General features: G+C 61.2%; 1 protein-coding gene across 3 annotated transcripts; it reads right to left on the reverse strand.

Annotated features, from left to right (window-relative positions):
• Window positions 1–392: 392 nt before the first annotated feature.
• Window positions 393–13,295, reverse strand: Znf512b (zinc finger protein 512B). 3 transcript variants are annotated; one of them, XM_042672290.1, is made up of 17 exons: window positions 13,262–13,295; window positions 10,434–10,559; window positions 10,038–10,180; window positions 9,571–9,699; window positions 8,963–9,477; window positions 8,635–8,861; window positions 8,465–8,536; window positions 8,224–8,370; window positions 7,945–8,069; window positions 7,771–7,863; window positions 7,563–7,661; window positions 5,102–5,272; window positions 3,917–4,108; window positions 3,557–3,658; window positions 3,161–3,223; window positions 2,622–2,720; window positions 393–2,355 (listed from the first exon to the last, which is right to left on the reverse strand). In XM_042672290.1, the coding sequence occupies exons 2-17, from the start codon at window positions 10,555–10,557 to the stop codon at window positions 2,104–2,106; spliced, it is 2,553 nt and encodes an 850-aa protein (XP_042528224.1). In that variant the 5' UTR covers window positions 10,558–10,559; window positions 13,262–13,295; the 3' UTR covers window positions 393–2,103. The 3 variants fall into 3 exon arrangements, with proteins under 3 accessions (XP_042528224.1, XP_042528225.1, XP_042528226.1); XM_042672291.1 differs by lacking the exon at window positions 13,262–13,295 and having other exon boundaries at window positions 10,396–10,456; XM_042672292.1 differs by lacking the exons at window positions 10,038–10,180; window positions 13,262–13,295 and having other exon boundaries at window positions 10,434–10,507.

Genomic DNA, 13,295 nt, shown 5'->3' on the forward strand with positions numbered 1-13,295 from the left:
CACCCAGGATCTCCATTTCCCACCAGGATTTCCTGTAGGCTTCAAGGACTGCCTTCCAAGTGCCAAGTACCTAGACAGGCTGGGGTGGGCGGCCATGCTATACAGAGGTGTTGGGGTACAACTTTCTCTGCCATAATAACAAGGGCAAAGTACACCTACCTGGTCCTCCTTTCCCCTACCTAGCTGCATACTACTGCTCAAAAGCCTCAACTTACCCTTGGACACTAGATCATACCCATACCCACTTTTTTTCTTTTTCGTAGGTCATGGGGCTTGAACTCTGGGCGCTATCCCTGAGCTCTTTTGCTCAAGGTAAGTATCCTACCACTTCAAGCCTCAGAGCCACTTCCAGTTTTCTGGTGGTTAACTGGAGATAGCCTCACTCACTTTCCTGCTTGGGCTGGCTTTGAACCACCATCCTCAGATCTCAGCCTCCTGAGTAGCTAGGATGAGCTACCGGTGCCCAGCGATCCTACCCATTTCTACCAGTGCAGCCATCTTTTGATCAGGTCAAGGAGTATGGGAGTAAGGGAGCCCACTCTACACCAGCCCATCTGGCCAGAGCTACCTAGAGGTAGATCCCTCCCAGATAGTAAGAGTAGAGCAGCCTCACCCCCAAGTCTCCTGGAGCCCTCCTCCTCAGAGGCAAAAGGGATGCTGGGGTCAATACTACCCACTGGGCAGCAGAGAGGCCTTGGCCAGAGCCCCAGCCCAGCCCCATCTCTGGCACCAGGACACCCTTAGCACCAAAATGTCAAAATGTATTTTTTTTTTTTTTATAAAAAACAGAATTTTAAAAAAGGTGTTACTTGTCACAGCAACAAGACTGGCATCCACAACACCCAAGACACGCACACAGGCAATATCAAAATTCACATCATCCAGGATCAGAGCCTGATCCCTCAGCCCTCCCCCCACTGAAAAACACCTCACCCAGCCCTTCCCAGCCTCCTCTCTGCAAATGGACTGGAACTTAGGCCAAGAAAGAAGCCACCCGATGAGGCTGCATGCAGGGCTACCACCCCAGGAGACCAGCCCCTGCCCATCTGGCAGACCTGGCCCTCCTGAACCCCAAAGGGCTGCACCTTGGCTGAGACCTCACCCATCACTGGCCTTTGGTTCCTCATTTCAGATGACCAAGCCAGCAGACATGCAAGCTGATAGAGGAGAAGAGGGAGGGCTTTCCCCAAGCCAGGCCTCTGGCCGACGGGCATGGTAAGCCCAGGCTGCTCCCATGGAAGCCACACATTATGGGTCCCTTCTGCCCAGCCCTCGCCCCGCCCTTTTGCTTCAGGCTGCCCATCTCAGGTTTACAGCTTCAGGAACAGAAGACTAGAGGCAGAAAACACCAGGCTCTCAGGCAGGTAGCAGGCAGGCAGCTGGGTGCCCAGCTCTCTCTCCGCAGGCAGAACAAGCAGTGGGGCTGCTTGCACCGTGGCACTGTGAGCACACAGGCGAGGAGGGTGCGGCTTGAAGCACAGTAGGGATGACAGAGGGGCAGGCCCAGAGAGGTAGAAACAAAAGGAAAGGGTCTGAGAGGGTGGCTGGGGGAGGGCAGGCGGCTGTCAGGTCAGTATGGCAGTGGTTGGACGGGGTCTGTCCTGGGAGGTAGCTGGGGATACCGGAGTTCCAGTGTTGGATGAAGGTGAGGGAGGCCCGGATGGTGCCAGCCAGCTGCTCAGGTGCCCGCATCAGCCAGAACCACTGGGTCAGGCTCAGACCTGAGCCTTGGGGGGCCCGAGTGGAGACCTCACTGGGCCCAAAGGGCACAGCAGGGACCCAAGACCTTCTGAACGCACTGCACTACCGCACTCATGGTGCCAAGGCCCAAGCCCTGCCAGGACCTTGTGCAGCCTGTGGGAAGAGCTGGTATCCCGGACTATTGCACTTCTGCTGCTGCCGCAGACACCCTGGGGCGCCCAGTCCGGATGTGCAAGCCAGCCTGAACAGGAAGGGCTATTTCAGGGAAGGGAGGCGAAGCTGGCGCCTCCCACTGAACAGATGGGCAAGGGTAGGGGAGTGGAGACCGGAGATCAAAACTGGCCCCCTATTCTCAATAGAGTGGGGCTTGATGGCCAGCCTGGTGGCTGGGCCCCCAGAGGCTCACTTTTCTGGGGACTTTCCAGCTCCAACCTTCCGCCCAATACCGCCCCGGGCCCCCTTGTCCCTGGCTCCTGGAGACCAGTCGTCCCGATGGAGAGGCAGCTTGGACTCAGACTCCTCTGGGGACCACTCCTTGGGCTTGCGGCCCCGCTTCTTCCCGCTTGCTAGACTTTTTTTCTTCTCTCTCCTGGTCATCAAGGAGTCCTGGCCCCTGTGTCTGGTAGGTGGGTCAGCTGAGGTCCGAAACCAGTTCTGGGGAAAGAAAAGCAGCAGTAAAAACCAGAGACCTGCCCCAAAGCTAGACATAGCCACCTTTAGGCAGGCAACCCCAAGGAATTAGGGGCAGGGCTTCCATCCAAAGAGGCTCCTGCTCAGGGCACCACCACAGGACAACAAGGCCTTGTGGCCCTTCCAGGAAGCTAGGCATCACTTTGAGAAGAAACCACATGTACACCGTCTGAGATACCCATGCTGCACCATGTAACCCCGGGCACAAGCCCAGAGCATTGCTTTCACACCTCTGCATGGGTCTTGAGGATGTGGTACTTGACACCACTCTCAGAGCTGAACTCCTTGGGGCACAGCAGGCAGTGGTATTTCCCCACCAGGTGGTCCCCCTGCAACACAAAGCAATATAGTCCTCAACCCATGAGGACCCAATCACTGGATCTGGCCCAGCCCTGGCTCAGCTGCTAATGGATAGGGGCAGATGCAGCCAGAGAAGCGCACGGTCTCCATGCCAAGATGTTTATACAATGGGTAGGCTCCAAGGACCCCTAGGACCACCCCTCAGGAGGCCCACTGAGCCATCCCTGCCACAGGGGATGCAAAAGGTAAGGTGAAGGAGTGGGAAGAAGCAGGTGCCCCAGCGACAGGTCCTCATATCAAACTAGCATGCCCTGTGTCCAGGTCAGAGTGAGCACTGTATCCACACCGATAAGGAGCACCAGTGCAAGACCTGCAACTGACAGATTCGTGGCCAAGATAGGGTTCGCACTGATAAGCACGGACCCCTGGTAGGAGAGGGTTGTAAGTGCGGGGAGGCCCCAGCACTGACCTTGCTGCAGCTGGCAAGATGGGCCTTGAGTCCAGACACACTGGAGTAGATGGCTTCACAGCACTGTAGGCGGGAGAAAGCCATGGGGTGCCCTGTCAGGGCCCCCCACACCTCAGCCCCAGGGAGTTCCAGGACCTCGTTGAGACAGTGTAGGGGCACTAACCCTAGGTATGGTAGGGTGTGGACAGGCCAGGTATGTGGGCTCAAGGTTGAGGCCCCTTCTGTCAGTGGGTCATCACCTAAGGCACTGCAGGAGCCCAGGTCAGAAGCAGGGCCTCACTCTGAGGGTGGGCATCTCCTCACAGGCCTGCCTCAGCCTCGGTTGCTGCCTGAAGGCTATGCCTGGGCCCTCTGCGCCGGAGCCCACCTCCCACCCCATCCGCAGCCCCAGCTCACGTCATTGGGACAGTTCACGTGGCCCTTCTCTTTGACTTCACTCTTCCACGCCTCCAGCAGCTGGGGATTGAGTGTGGGCAGGCCTGGCCGGGTGTAGTTGAGCTGCAAAGCCAGGCAGAGCACCTGTTGAGGCCTAGGCTAAGGTGTCACTGCTCTGACATGTGTTTCTGCAGCAGCCTTAAGGCCCCTCGATAAGAGGACAGGCAGATGATCAAGGCCCCACGGGCACAGCCGTCATGGAGGCCTCTGAAATGAGGCAAGGAAGGCCTGGCCACAGACAGGAGGCCAGCGGCTTTGAGGGAAGACCCTGGGAGTGACCGTGGCTCCCAGTGCTGTCCAACACTCGGGTGGGCTGCTCACCCGTGCAGTCTCGGGCACAAGGTCATCCTTCATGCGCCTCTTGGTCCAGTCATGAGCCAATTCATCCTCAGCAATCTCCTGCAAGTGGAACACAGCAACCTGGGCCGAAGTTCGGCGAATACGGCCACTTGGGGTCCGCTCCACACCCAGGTCTTCAGCCTCAGGGGTCTTATCTGTGGGCTCCTCGGAGGGCTGGAGAGCAAAGAGAAAGACACAGAGACCACAGTGAAACACAGGATAGCTACAGACAGCATGAGGTGCAGACCGTGCGTGGCCATTGTAAGCCCAGGGAGGATGCAGGGTGCATGCAGGTATGAGAAGGATGTAGGCCACATAAGTAGTGCCAGCGAAGATGAAGCCCCAGGCTCCCATGCTCCTTTTTTTCTTTTTGGTCGGTTAGGGGCTTGAACTCAGGACCTGGGTGCTGTCCCTGAGCCTCTTCAGTTCATGGATAGTGCTCTACCACTTGAGCCACAACACCACTTCTGGTTTTTGAGTGGTTAATTGGAGGTAAGAGTTACACAGGGATTTTTTGTGTGTGTGTATGGGTCCTGGGTCTTGAACTCTGGGCCTGGGCGCTGTCCCTCAGTTCTTCAGCTCAAGGCTAGCGCTCTACCACTTGAGCCACAGCGCCACTTCTTGGTTTTCTGGTAGTTAACTGGGGATAAGAGTCTCACAGACTTTCCTGCCCAGACTGGTTTTGAACCGCGATCCTCAGATCTCAGTCTGAGTCGCTAGGATGACAGGTGTGAGCCACGGCGCCTGGCTCCATACTCCCTCTTACCAGAACACAAGACCTAGGATAACTTATTGGTGGTGATGGTGATTGTGGGGCTTGAACTCTGAGCCGAGGCGCTGTCTCTGAGCTTTTGTTCTCAGGTCTAGTGCTCTACCACTTGAGCCACAGCTCCGCTTCCAGTTTTCTGGTGGTTATTTGGAGATAAGAGTCTCATAGACATTCTTGTCTCGCTTTGAACTGTGATTCTCAGATCTCATCCTATTGAGTAGCTAAGATTATAGGCGCGAGCAATCGGCACCTGGCTGCTTGGGTAACTTTTAAAGAAAGGGATCACACGTATCAGGCCACACGTGGACACGTAAACAGATGCACAGCACCCAGGAAGGAGCCTGTACACAGCACAGACCACACAAGAGCCATAAAGACACTGGGTCCCCTGCACTCACCGGGGCTGTGTGTTCTGAGCGCACATGGTAGTCGTGGCCAGCCTTGGAGCGGTATGTCTTGCTGCAGTGGGCGCAAGGGAAGGAGGGGCTGTCCACCTCGCAGGGTGGCTTACCACAGCGCCGCTGGTGGTACTGATAGCCCATGAGGCTGGAGAAGGCAGCCCCGCAGCCCTGGAGGTCCAGAGTACAGCTGAGTAAGGGATTGATGAGGCACCAAATCCTGAGTCCTACGTGAGCACCCGCACAGACCCCTCCACAGACCCTCTAAGCACCCCACACAGGCCCCTCCACAGACCCTGTATGTACCCCGCACAGACCCTCCACAAACCCCATGAGCACCCGCATGGGCCCCTCCACAGACCCCGTGAGCACCCCACACAGACCCTCCACAGACCCCGTGAGCACCCGCACAGACCCCTCCACAGACCCTCTAAGCACCCCACACAGACCCTCCACAGACCCCGTGAGCACCCGCACAGACCCCTCCACAAACCCTCTAAGCACCCCACACAGACCCTCCACAGACCCCGTGAGCACCCGCACAGACCCTCCACAGACCCCATGAGCACCCACATGGGCCCCTCCACAGACCCCGTGAGCACCCGCACAGACCCTCCACAGACCCCGTGAGCACCCCACACACACCCCTCCACAGACCCCATGAGCACCCCACACAGACCCTCCACAGACCCCGTGAGCACCCCGCACAGACCCCTCCACAGACCCCGTGAGCACCCCACACACACCCCTCCACAGACCCCATGAGCACCCCACACAGACCCTCCACAGACCCCGTGAGCACCCCGCACAGACCCCTCCACAGACCCCGTGAGCACCCGCACAGACCCCTCCACAGACCCCGTGAGCACCCCGCACAGACCCTCCACAGACCCCGTGAGCACCCCGCACAGACCCCTCCACAGACCCCGTGAGCACCCCACACACACCCCTCCACAAACCCTCTAAGCACCCCACACAGACCCTCCACAGACCCCGTGAGCACCCCGCACAGACCCCTCCACAGACCCCTCCACAGACCCCGTGAGCACCCGCATGGGCCCCTCCACCGACCCCGTGAGCACCCCACACACACCCCTCCACAGACCCCGTGAGCACCCCACACACACCCCTCCACAGACCCCATGAGCACCCGCACAGACCCTCCACAGACCCCGTGAGCACCCCGCACACACCCCTCCACAGACCCCGTGAGCACCCGCATGGGCCCCTCCACAGACCCCATGAGCACCCCACACAGACCCCTCCACAGACCCCGTGAGCACCCCGCACACACCCCTCCACAGATCCCGTGAGCACCCCACACACACCCCTCCACAGACCCCATGAGCACCCCGCATGGGCCCCTCCACCGACCCCGTGAGCACCCCGCACACACCCCTCCACAGACCCCGTGAGCACCCGCACAGACCCCTCCACAGACCCCGTGAGCACCCGCACAGACCCTCCACAGACCCCGTGAGCACCCCGCACACACCCCTCCACAGACCCCGTGAGCACCCGCATGGGCCCCTCCACAGACCCCATGAGCACCCCACACACACCCCTCCACAGACCCCGTGAGCACCCGCACAGACCCTCCACAGACCCCGTGAGCACCCGCACAGACCCTCCACAGACCCCGTGAGCACCCCGCACAGACCCCTCCACAGACCCCGTGAGCACCCGCACAGACCCCTCCACAGACCCCGTGAGCACCCGCATGGGCCCCTCCACAGACCCCATGAGCACCCCACACAGACCCCTCCACAGACCCCATGAGCACCCCACACACACCCCTCCACAGACCCCATGAGCACCCCACACACACCCCTCCACAGACCCCGTGAGCACCCGCACAGACCCTCCACAGACCCCGTGAGCACCCGCACAGACCCTCCACAGACCCCGTGAGCACCCCACACAGACCCCTCCACAGACCCCGTGAGCACCCCGCACAGACCCTCCACAGACCCCATGAGCACCCCACACACACCCCTCCACAGACCCCGTGAGCACCCGCACAGACCCTCCACAGACCCCGTGAGCACCCGCACAGACCCTCCACAGACCCCGTGAGCACCCCGCACAGACCCCTCCACAAACCCCGTGAGCACCCCGCACACACCCCTCCACAGACCCCGTGAGCACCCGCACACACCCCTCCACAGACCCCGTGAGCACCCGCATGGGCCCCTCCACAGACCCCGTGAGCACCCCACACAGACCCCTCCACAGGCCCCGTGAGCACCCCACACAGACCCCTCCACAGACCCCGTGAGCACCCCACACAGACCCTCCACAGACCCCGTGAGCATCTGCATGGGCCCCTCCACAGACCCCGTGAGCACCCGCACAGACCCTCCACAGGCCCCGTGAGCACCCGCATGGGCCCCTCCACAGACCCCGTGAGCACCCCGCACAGAGCACCCGGTACAGCACCCCGCAGAGGCCCTGCACCAACCTCTTGGGGGCAGCGCAAGCGCCCCATCTGCTTCAGCACCTTCCGGAGCCGCTCTCTTTCTTCTTGTTCCCCACCCTCAGAGGCCTCAGCATCGGTGGCCTGGGGATAGGGGGAACCTCAGGACTGACACCGGCCCATGGGCTGGGCCTCATGGGTCCGAGGACTGGCATGGGGAGAAGCCAGAGGTGGGGTGGGGCGGGCAGCATACCTTCGCGCTGTGTTCTGCCATGGTGTGGTAGTTGAGGCCGGCCTTGGACTTGAACTGTTTCCGGCAGTGTTGGCACTTGAGTGCCTCCTGAAGCTACAGACAGCCCAGCCATGAGTCGCTTGGCTCAAGAAGCCCAGGCACCTCCACTGAGGACTCCTCCCGGGTCCACCTTACCTTCTGACACACTTCCATGTGCTTCTTGAGTCCCACAAGGGTCTTCCGGGTGACCACATTACAGGTGGGGCATACAGCCTCCCCCCGTTCATGGATGGTTCGCTGCCACTGCTCCTCAGGGACACCTGTGAGGCAGGGCCAGGCCACGGGCTTGTGGACACCAGGGGACACCCTGGACACCAGGGGCAGCACCTAGGCAGCACGGTCAGCCCCCATGCCTGCACCACGGGATCCAGCCCACCATGGGACTTGCCCTGGGCCCCCGCAGGCAGCCCCCACCTGGGGCTGGGTGGGCCACAGGAGCTGCTGACTCCTTGCAGACAGTGGTGGGAGTGGCTGGCACCTTCTTCCGCACTTCATCAGCGCCGGGCCCCTCCTGCTTCTTGGAGCGGTGAATCCGGGCCTTGTCTTCAGCTTTGGCCAAGCCTGTGTACACATACAGGGTGGGAGGTAGAGGCTAACTGCTGGCACGTATGTGGATGCACCCAGGCTGGAAGTATCCAGCTAACTGGAGTCTCACCTTTGAGCCCAAATGTCCCCGAGATGGACGGCTGCTCCCCTGTGAACTTTTTGGGTGTTTTCTGTTTCCTTCCTGACTCGGAGGAGAGAAAGCGAGGACCAAGATTCTGGTCAAATAACGATTGGGAGGTCAGGGCCCACCCCCCACTGCCCCTTCCGCTTCCATCTTACTGTGCTTTGTGCGCTCCGGGTCCTCCTCAGGTGAGGACAAAGGGCCTGCAGACCGAAGCAGCTCTTTTCCAGCTGAGGACCTGCTCCCCGACAGTGCAGAGCTGTGACTGGAGCCTGCACTTGGCTGGAAAGTTGGGTTCTGACCCATGGAGGATGGGCCAAACTCCCCATTTTCTGACCTTGCCTGCTTGGGCAGGATGGGGCAGGCATCCAGGCTGTCTGCAGCCCTGCAGGGAATGGGAAGGATGAAGGCCAGGCAGGCCTGGGCCTGCCCCATGTACCCTCAGGCCCAGGCCAGGACTGCCCACCCAGAAGCGAGTTCCTATACCTTTTCTTACTGCTGTTTTTCCCTGTGGCACGAGGTGTTTTGTTTTCAGACTTGGTCAGAAGTAACATTTTGCAGGGTTGTGTATGTCTGCTGATGGCAATGGGTCTGCTGACCGGCACTGGCTTGCTGACCACAACAGGCCTGCTGACCGGCACTGGCTTAGTGACTGGCACAGGTTTTGTCACTGTCACAAGCTTGGTGACTGGCACCGGTCTGGTGACTGGCATGGCCTTGGAGACCGGCACGGGCCTGCTGACTGTGACCGGCTTGCTGATACCAATAGGCTTGCTGACCCCCACTGGCTTGCCAATAGTGACGGGTTTGCTCACTCCGATGGGCTTGCTGACCCCGACAGGCCGGCTGATGGTGACCGGCCTGTTGACCGGGCCAGGCTTGGGGGCAGGCAGGGAGCGGTCCATGTGATTCCAAATCCGGTGCTTCTCCAGCTGGGTCTTGGAGGTGAACGCGGCCTCGCAGAAGGGGCAAGGAAAGGCCAGCCTATCTGAGATGGCGCCCTGGGCAGGGAGGGCAGGTGTGGGATGGGGCCCGGGGGACCTCTGCCCAGACACACTCCCAGGCCTCCTCTTTCCCAACCCACAGCCCCTTACCCCTTGGCACCGCTGGTAATGGTACTTGAGCCCGTAGATGCTGGGAAACTCCAGCCAGCACCCCGAGTTTGGACACTTCACCCTTGAATGTGCCTTGAATTCATCTTTCCACTGGTTCATCAAGGAGAGCTGGGCATAGGGAAAGACAAAGCAGCTAACCCTCAGCCACTCAGGCCTCTTCAACCTGAGTGCCAGACTTAGAGCCTTCCCCAGGCCTGTAGGGCACAGAAGCCACGTGAGCCCTCCATCTCAGGACAACAGTGAGAACTTAAGTCCTACTCCAGACCTCTGCCGGGGGCCACTGATGTGGTCCCCTGGGATCTCACTGCACATCAGATACAAGGACCCCAGGAGACATGCTCAAACTCAGAGATGACACAGGAGAGCTGAAGGCAGTTTTTAAGCAGGGCAGTGGCCTTCACAAGCTGACCCAGCGTAAATCCTACCCCAACCCTCTGGTAGCTCACAGGGATGTCTCGGAGGGCCTGGTTCTCGGTTTTCGGCCGCCCCTTTTTCTTCCCTTCTGTCCTGTCACTGGTTGGACTTCCTGGGTCAAAGCAGAGTGGGGCCTGGCCAGGCACTGTCTGTCCACTGTGGGCCACTGGCATCCCTGTGACACAGGATGCAGCAATGCTCAGGGGCTGCACAGCATCACCAGCCACCCAGGGGCAGTAGACTTAAGGGAGTCTTGACTGAGCTCACCAACACCAAGGCACAAGAATGTCTGTCCCACCCAGGATAAAAGCCCAGACCTCAGGCTATATCCAAGTCAGTCTCCACCCCCCGCCCCAGGCCCATCGGGATACCCAGGTCACCCCTGCCTACTTGACTCCCTGGAGTTGATGTTGGCACTAACCCCTTACCCAGCTTCAGTGGGTCTTGCAGCATGGGAAGTCGAGCTTCCTTCCGGCCGCTACCCTTCCCAGATCCACTCTTGCCAGATCCCTGGAGCCGGCGGCCTCCTCCAACACAGAAGGGGTCAGTCATCTCTGCAGAGCAAACACACAGATCTATGAGCCTGAGAGACCCAACTCAGGACCTTCATGGGGGACGCCTTAGAGCCTGCCTCTGCCAACCCCTCTGGTCTGAAAGGAGACTTGGCTTCCAGTGTCCATCACTTGGAAAAGTAAGTGATAACGAGTTTCTGACTCATGGTAGAGGCTTCAAAGCCAACGTCTTCTTAGATAATCCAAAAGGCATAACAAAGCAGCTGGGTGCTGCCATCCCAGTCACTCAGGAGGCTGAGATCTGATCACCATTCAAAGCCAGCCCAGGCAGGAAAGTCCGTGAGACTCTCATCTCCAACTGAGCTGTGGCTCAAGTGGTAGAGTGCCAGCCTTGAGCAAAAAGATAGCTCAGGGAAGCCAGGCACAGGTGGCTCACGCCTATAATCCTAGATACTCAGGATTGTGGTTTGAAGCCAGCCCAGGAAGAAGAGTCCCCATGAAACTCTTATCTCCAATTAACCACTCAAAAAACCAGGAGTGGAGCTGTGGCTCAAAGTAGTAGAGCATTCCCGCGACCGACAAAAAAAAAAAAAAAAGTAGTAGAGCATTATCCTTGAGCAAAAGAGCTCAAGGACAGTGCCCAGGTCCTGAGTTTAAGCCCCAAAACCAACAACAATAAAAAGACATCCAGGGCTGGGAAGGTGGCTCAGTGGTAGAGCGCTTGCCTTGCATGCATGAGGCCCTGGGTTCGATTCCTCAACACCACATAAGCAAAAAGGAAAAAAGCGGCGCTGTGGCTCAAGTGGTAGAGCGCTAGCCTTGAGCTGAAGAGCTGAGGGACAGCGCGCAGGCCCAGAGTTCAGGCCCCATGACCGGACCCCCCACCAAAAAAATAAAAAGACATCCAAGCCCTGAGTTCAAGGACCAGCACATGCACATATGCATGCATACATGTGTATGTGTGTGCATGATGCACACACATACAAACACACAGCACAAAGCAGTGAAAAGGGCCTGAGACCTTTCACTAGCTCTTTTTCTATTCATGTGGTGCTGGGGAATTGAACCCGAGGCTTTGTGCATGCTAGGCAAGCGCTCTACCCCTAAGTGACATTCCCAGCCCCTTTCACTAGCGTTGACAAATAAATCCCCAGGCCATCCCCTAGGACTGAAGGTTGGGCAAGGGATGGTCCTCAGGAGAGGCGATCTGCGCAGAAGGAAGGAGGCTGACAACATACCTCCTAGGGGCCGATGATGGCACCTATGAGCACAGCTGTTGGTGCGCAAGCTGCCGGGGCCTGGCACTGTCACCCTACCCGGGCAGACACTACTGGATCCTTTTTTCCAGGTGCATTAGATGGCCAAGCTGAGTGCTGACACTCCTACCCCCAGCCCAGCCTCCAACCACACAAGCACTTCTCTGATAACCAGCAGCCCATACTGGTCTCGGTGCCTGCTGAGCCATCCTGCCTGGCTATCTTCTTGGACTTTGTGCTCAGCTAGAGCCTCTCCACCCAGAGGATGCTACCACAGGCGAGCCGGCCGCCCTCCCCACAGCCTCTGGGTTTTCTTCTACGAGCCCTCTTTAGCCAGGCACCCTCCCACCAACACTGGCAACAGAGACCCGGGCTCCAGAGCCCGCCAGGGCAGTGATGGGACTGTGCGGTCACCCGAGGATGACGCTCCAAAGGAGCTTTTCTGCTGGGGGCACCTCGTGGCGCGAGCCCGGCCAGCCCCGTGCGGTCCTCCCGCCGACGCTCGAAGCCAGAGGGCGGCCCTCCGCTCCGGGGTCCCTGTGGCCCAAGCTCTCGGGCCATCCTCCCGGGTAAAGCCGGGGACAGACAGGGAGGCGCTGGTCCCCGCAGCCTGGAAGACCCCGGGCTGGGTGGGGCGCCGTCCAAGCCCCTTCCAGTCCAGGCCTGGGCAGAGCGTTCCGAGTTGGGAGCCCGAGGCCGGCCGGCCTAGGAGGCAGAGACCTTCCTTCCACGGGCCCGGGCGGCGGGGCGGAGGCCGGGGCCGGGGCGGAGGCCGGGGCCGGGGCCGGGGCCGGAGGCCGGGGCCGGGGCCGGGGCCGGGACTGGGGCCGGGACTGGGGCCGGACGGCGGGGCTGGGGCCGGACGGCGGGGCCGGGGCCGGGGCCGGGGCCGGGCGGCGGGGCGGAGGCCGGGGCCGGGGCCGGGGCCGGGGCCGGGCGGCGGGGCCGGGGCCGGGCGGCGGGGCCGGGGCTGGGGCCGGGGCCGGGACTGGGGCCGGACGGCGGGGCCGGGGCCGGGGCCGGGACTGGGGCCGGGGCCGGGACTGGGGCCGGCCGGCGGGACTGGGGCCGGGACTGGGGCCGGACGGCGGGGCCGGGGCCGGGGCCGGGGCCGGGGCCGGGGCCGGGGCCGGGACTGGGGCCGGGGCCGGGGCCGGGGCGGGGCGGAGGCCGGATCTCGCGGAGGCCAGGGCCGGGGCCGAGGCCGGGCGGGCGCCGCGGGCAGCCCACGTCCGGCGCACCTGGAGGCGGGTCGCCCCCACCTGTCACCGGCGGCCCGCGGCCTCGCCCGGCCGGAAGGGCGGGGGGGCACAGGCAGTGAACCAAAATGGCGACGTTTTTCTGTAGGAGGAGGCAGGAAGACGGCGCCGGCGCGGGGCGCGGCGCGGGTCCGGGCGTGCGGGGCGGGGGTGGCGACGGGCCGGGCCCCGGGGCCCGCGCGGGGCGGACGCCGGGGGAGGCTGGGTCGGGCCAGCGGCCGGCGCTTACCTGCGGCGCCGGGGGTGCGGCCGGGCCGGGCCGG

The sequence above is a fragment of the Dipodomys spectabilis genome, unplaced genomic scaffold (assembly GCF_019054845.1).
Source record: "Dipodomys spectabilis isolate Male_0828 unplaced genomic scaffold, ASM1905484v1 ptg000692l, whole genome shotgun sequence".
NCBI classification, from domain to species: Eukaryota; Metazoa; Chordata; class Mammalia; order Rodentia; family Heteromyidae; genus Dipodomys; species Dipodomys spectabilis.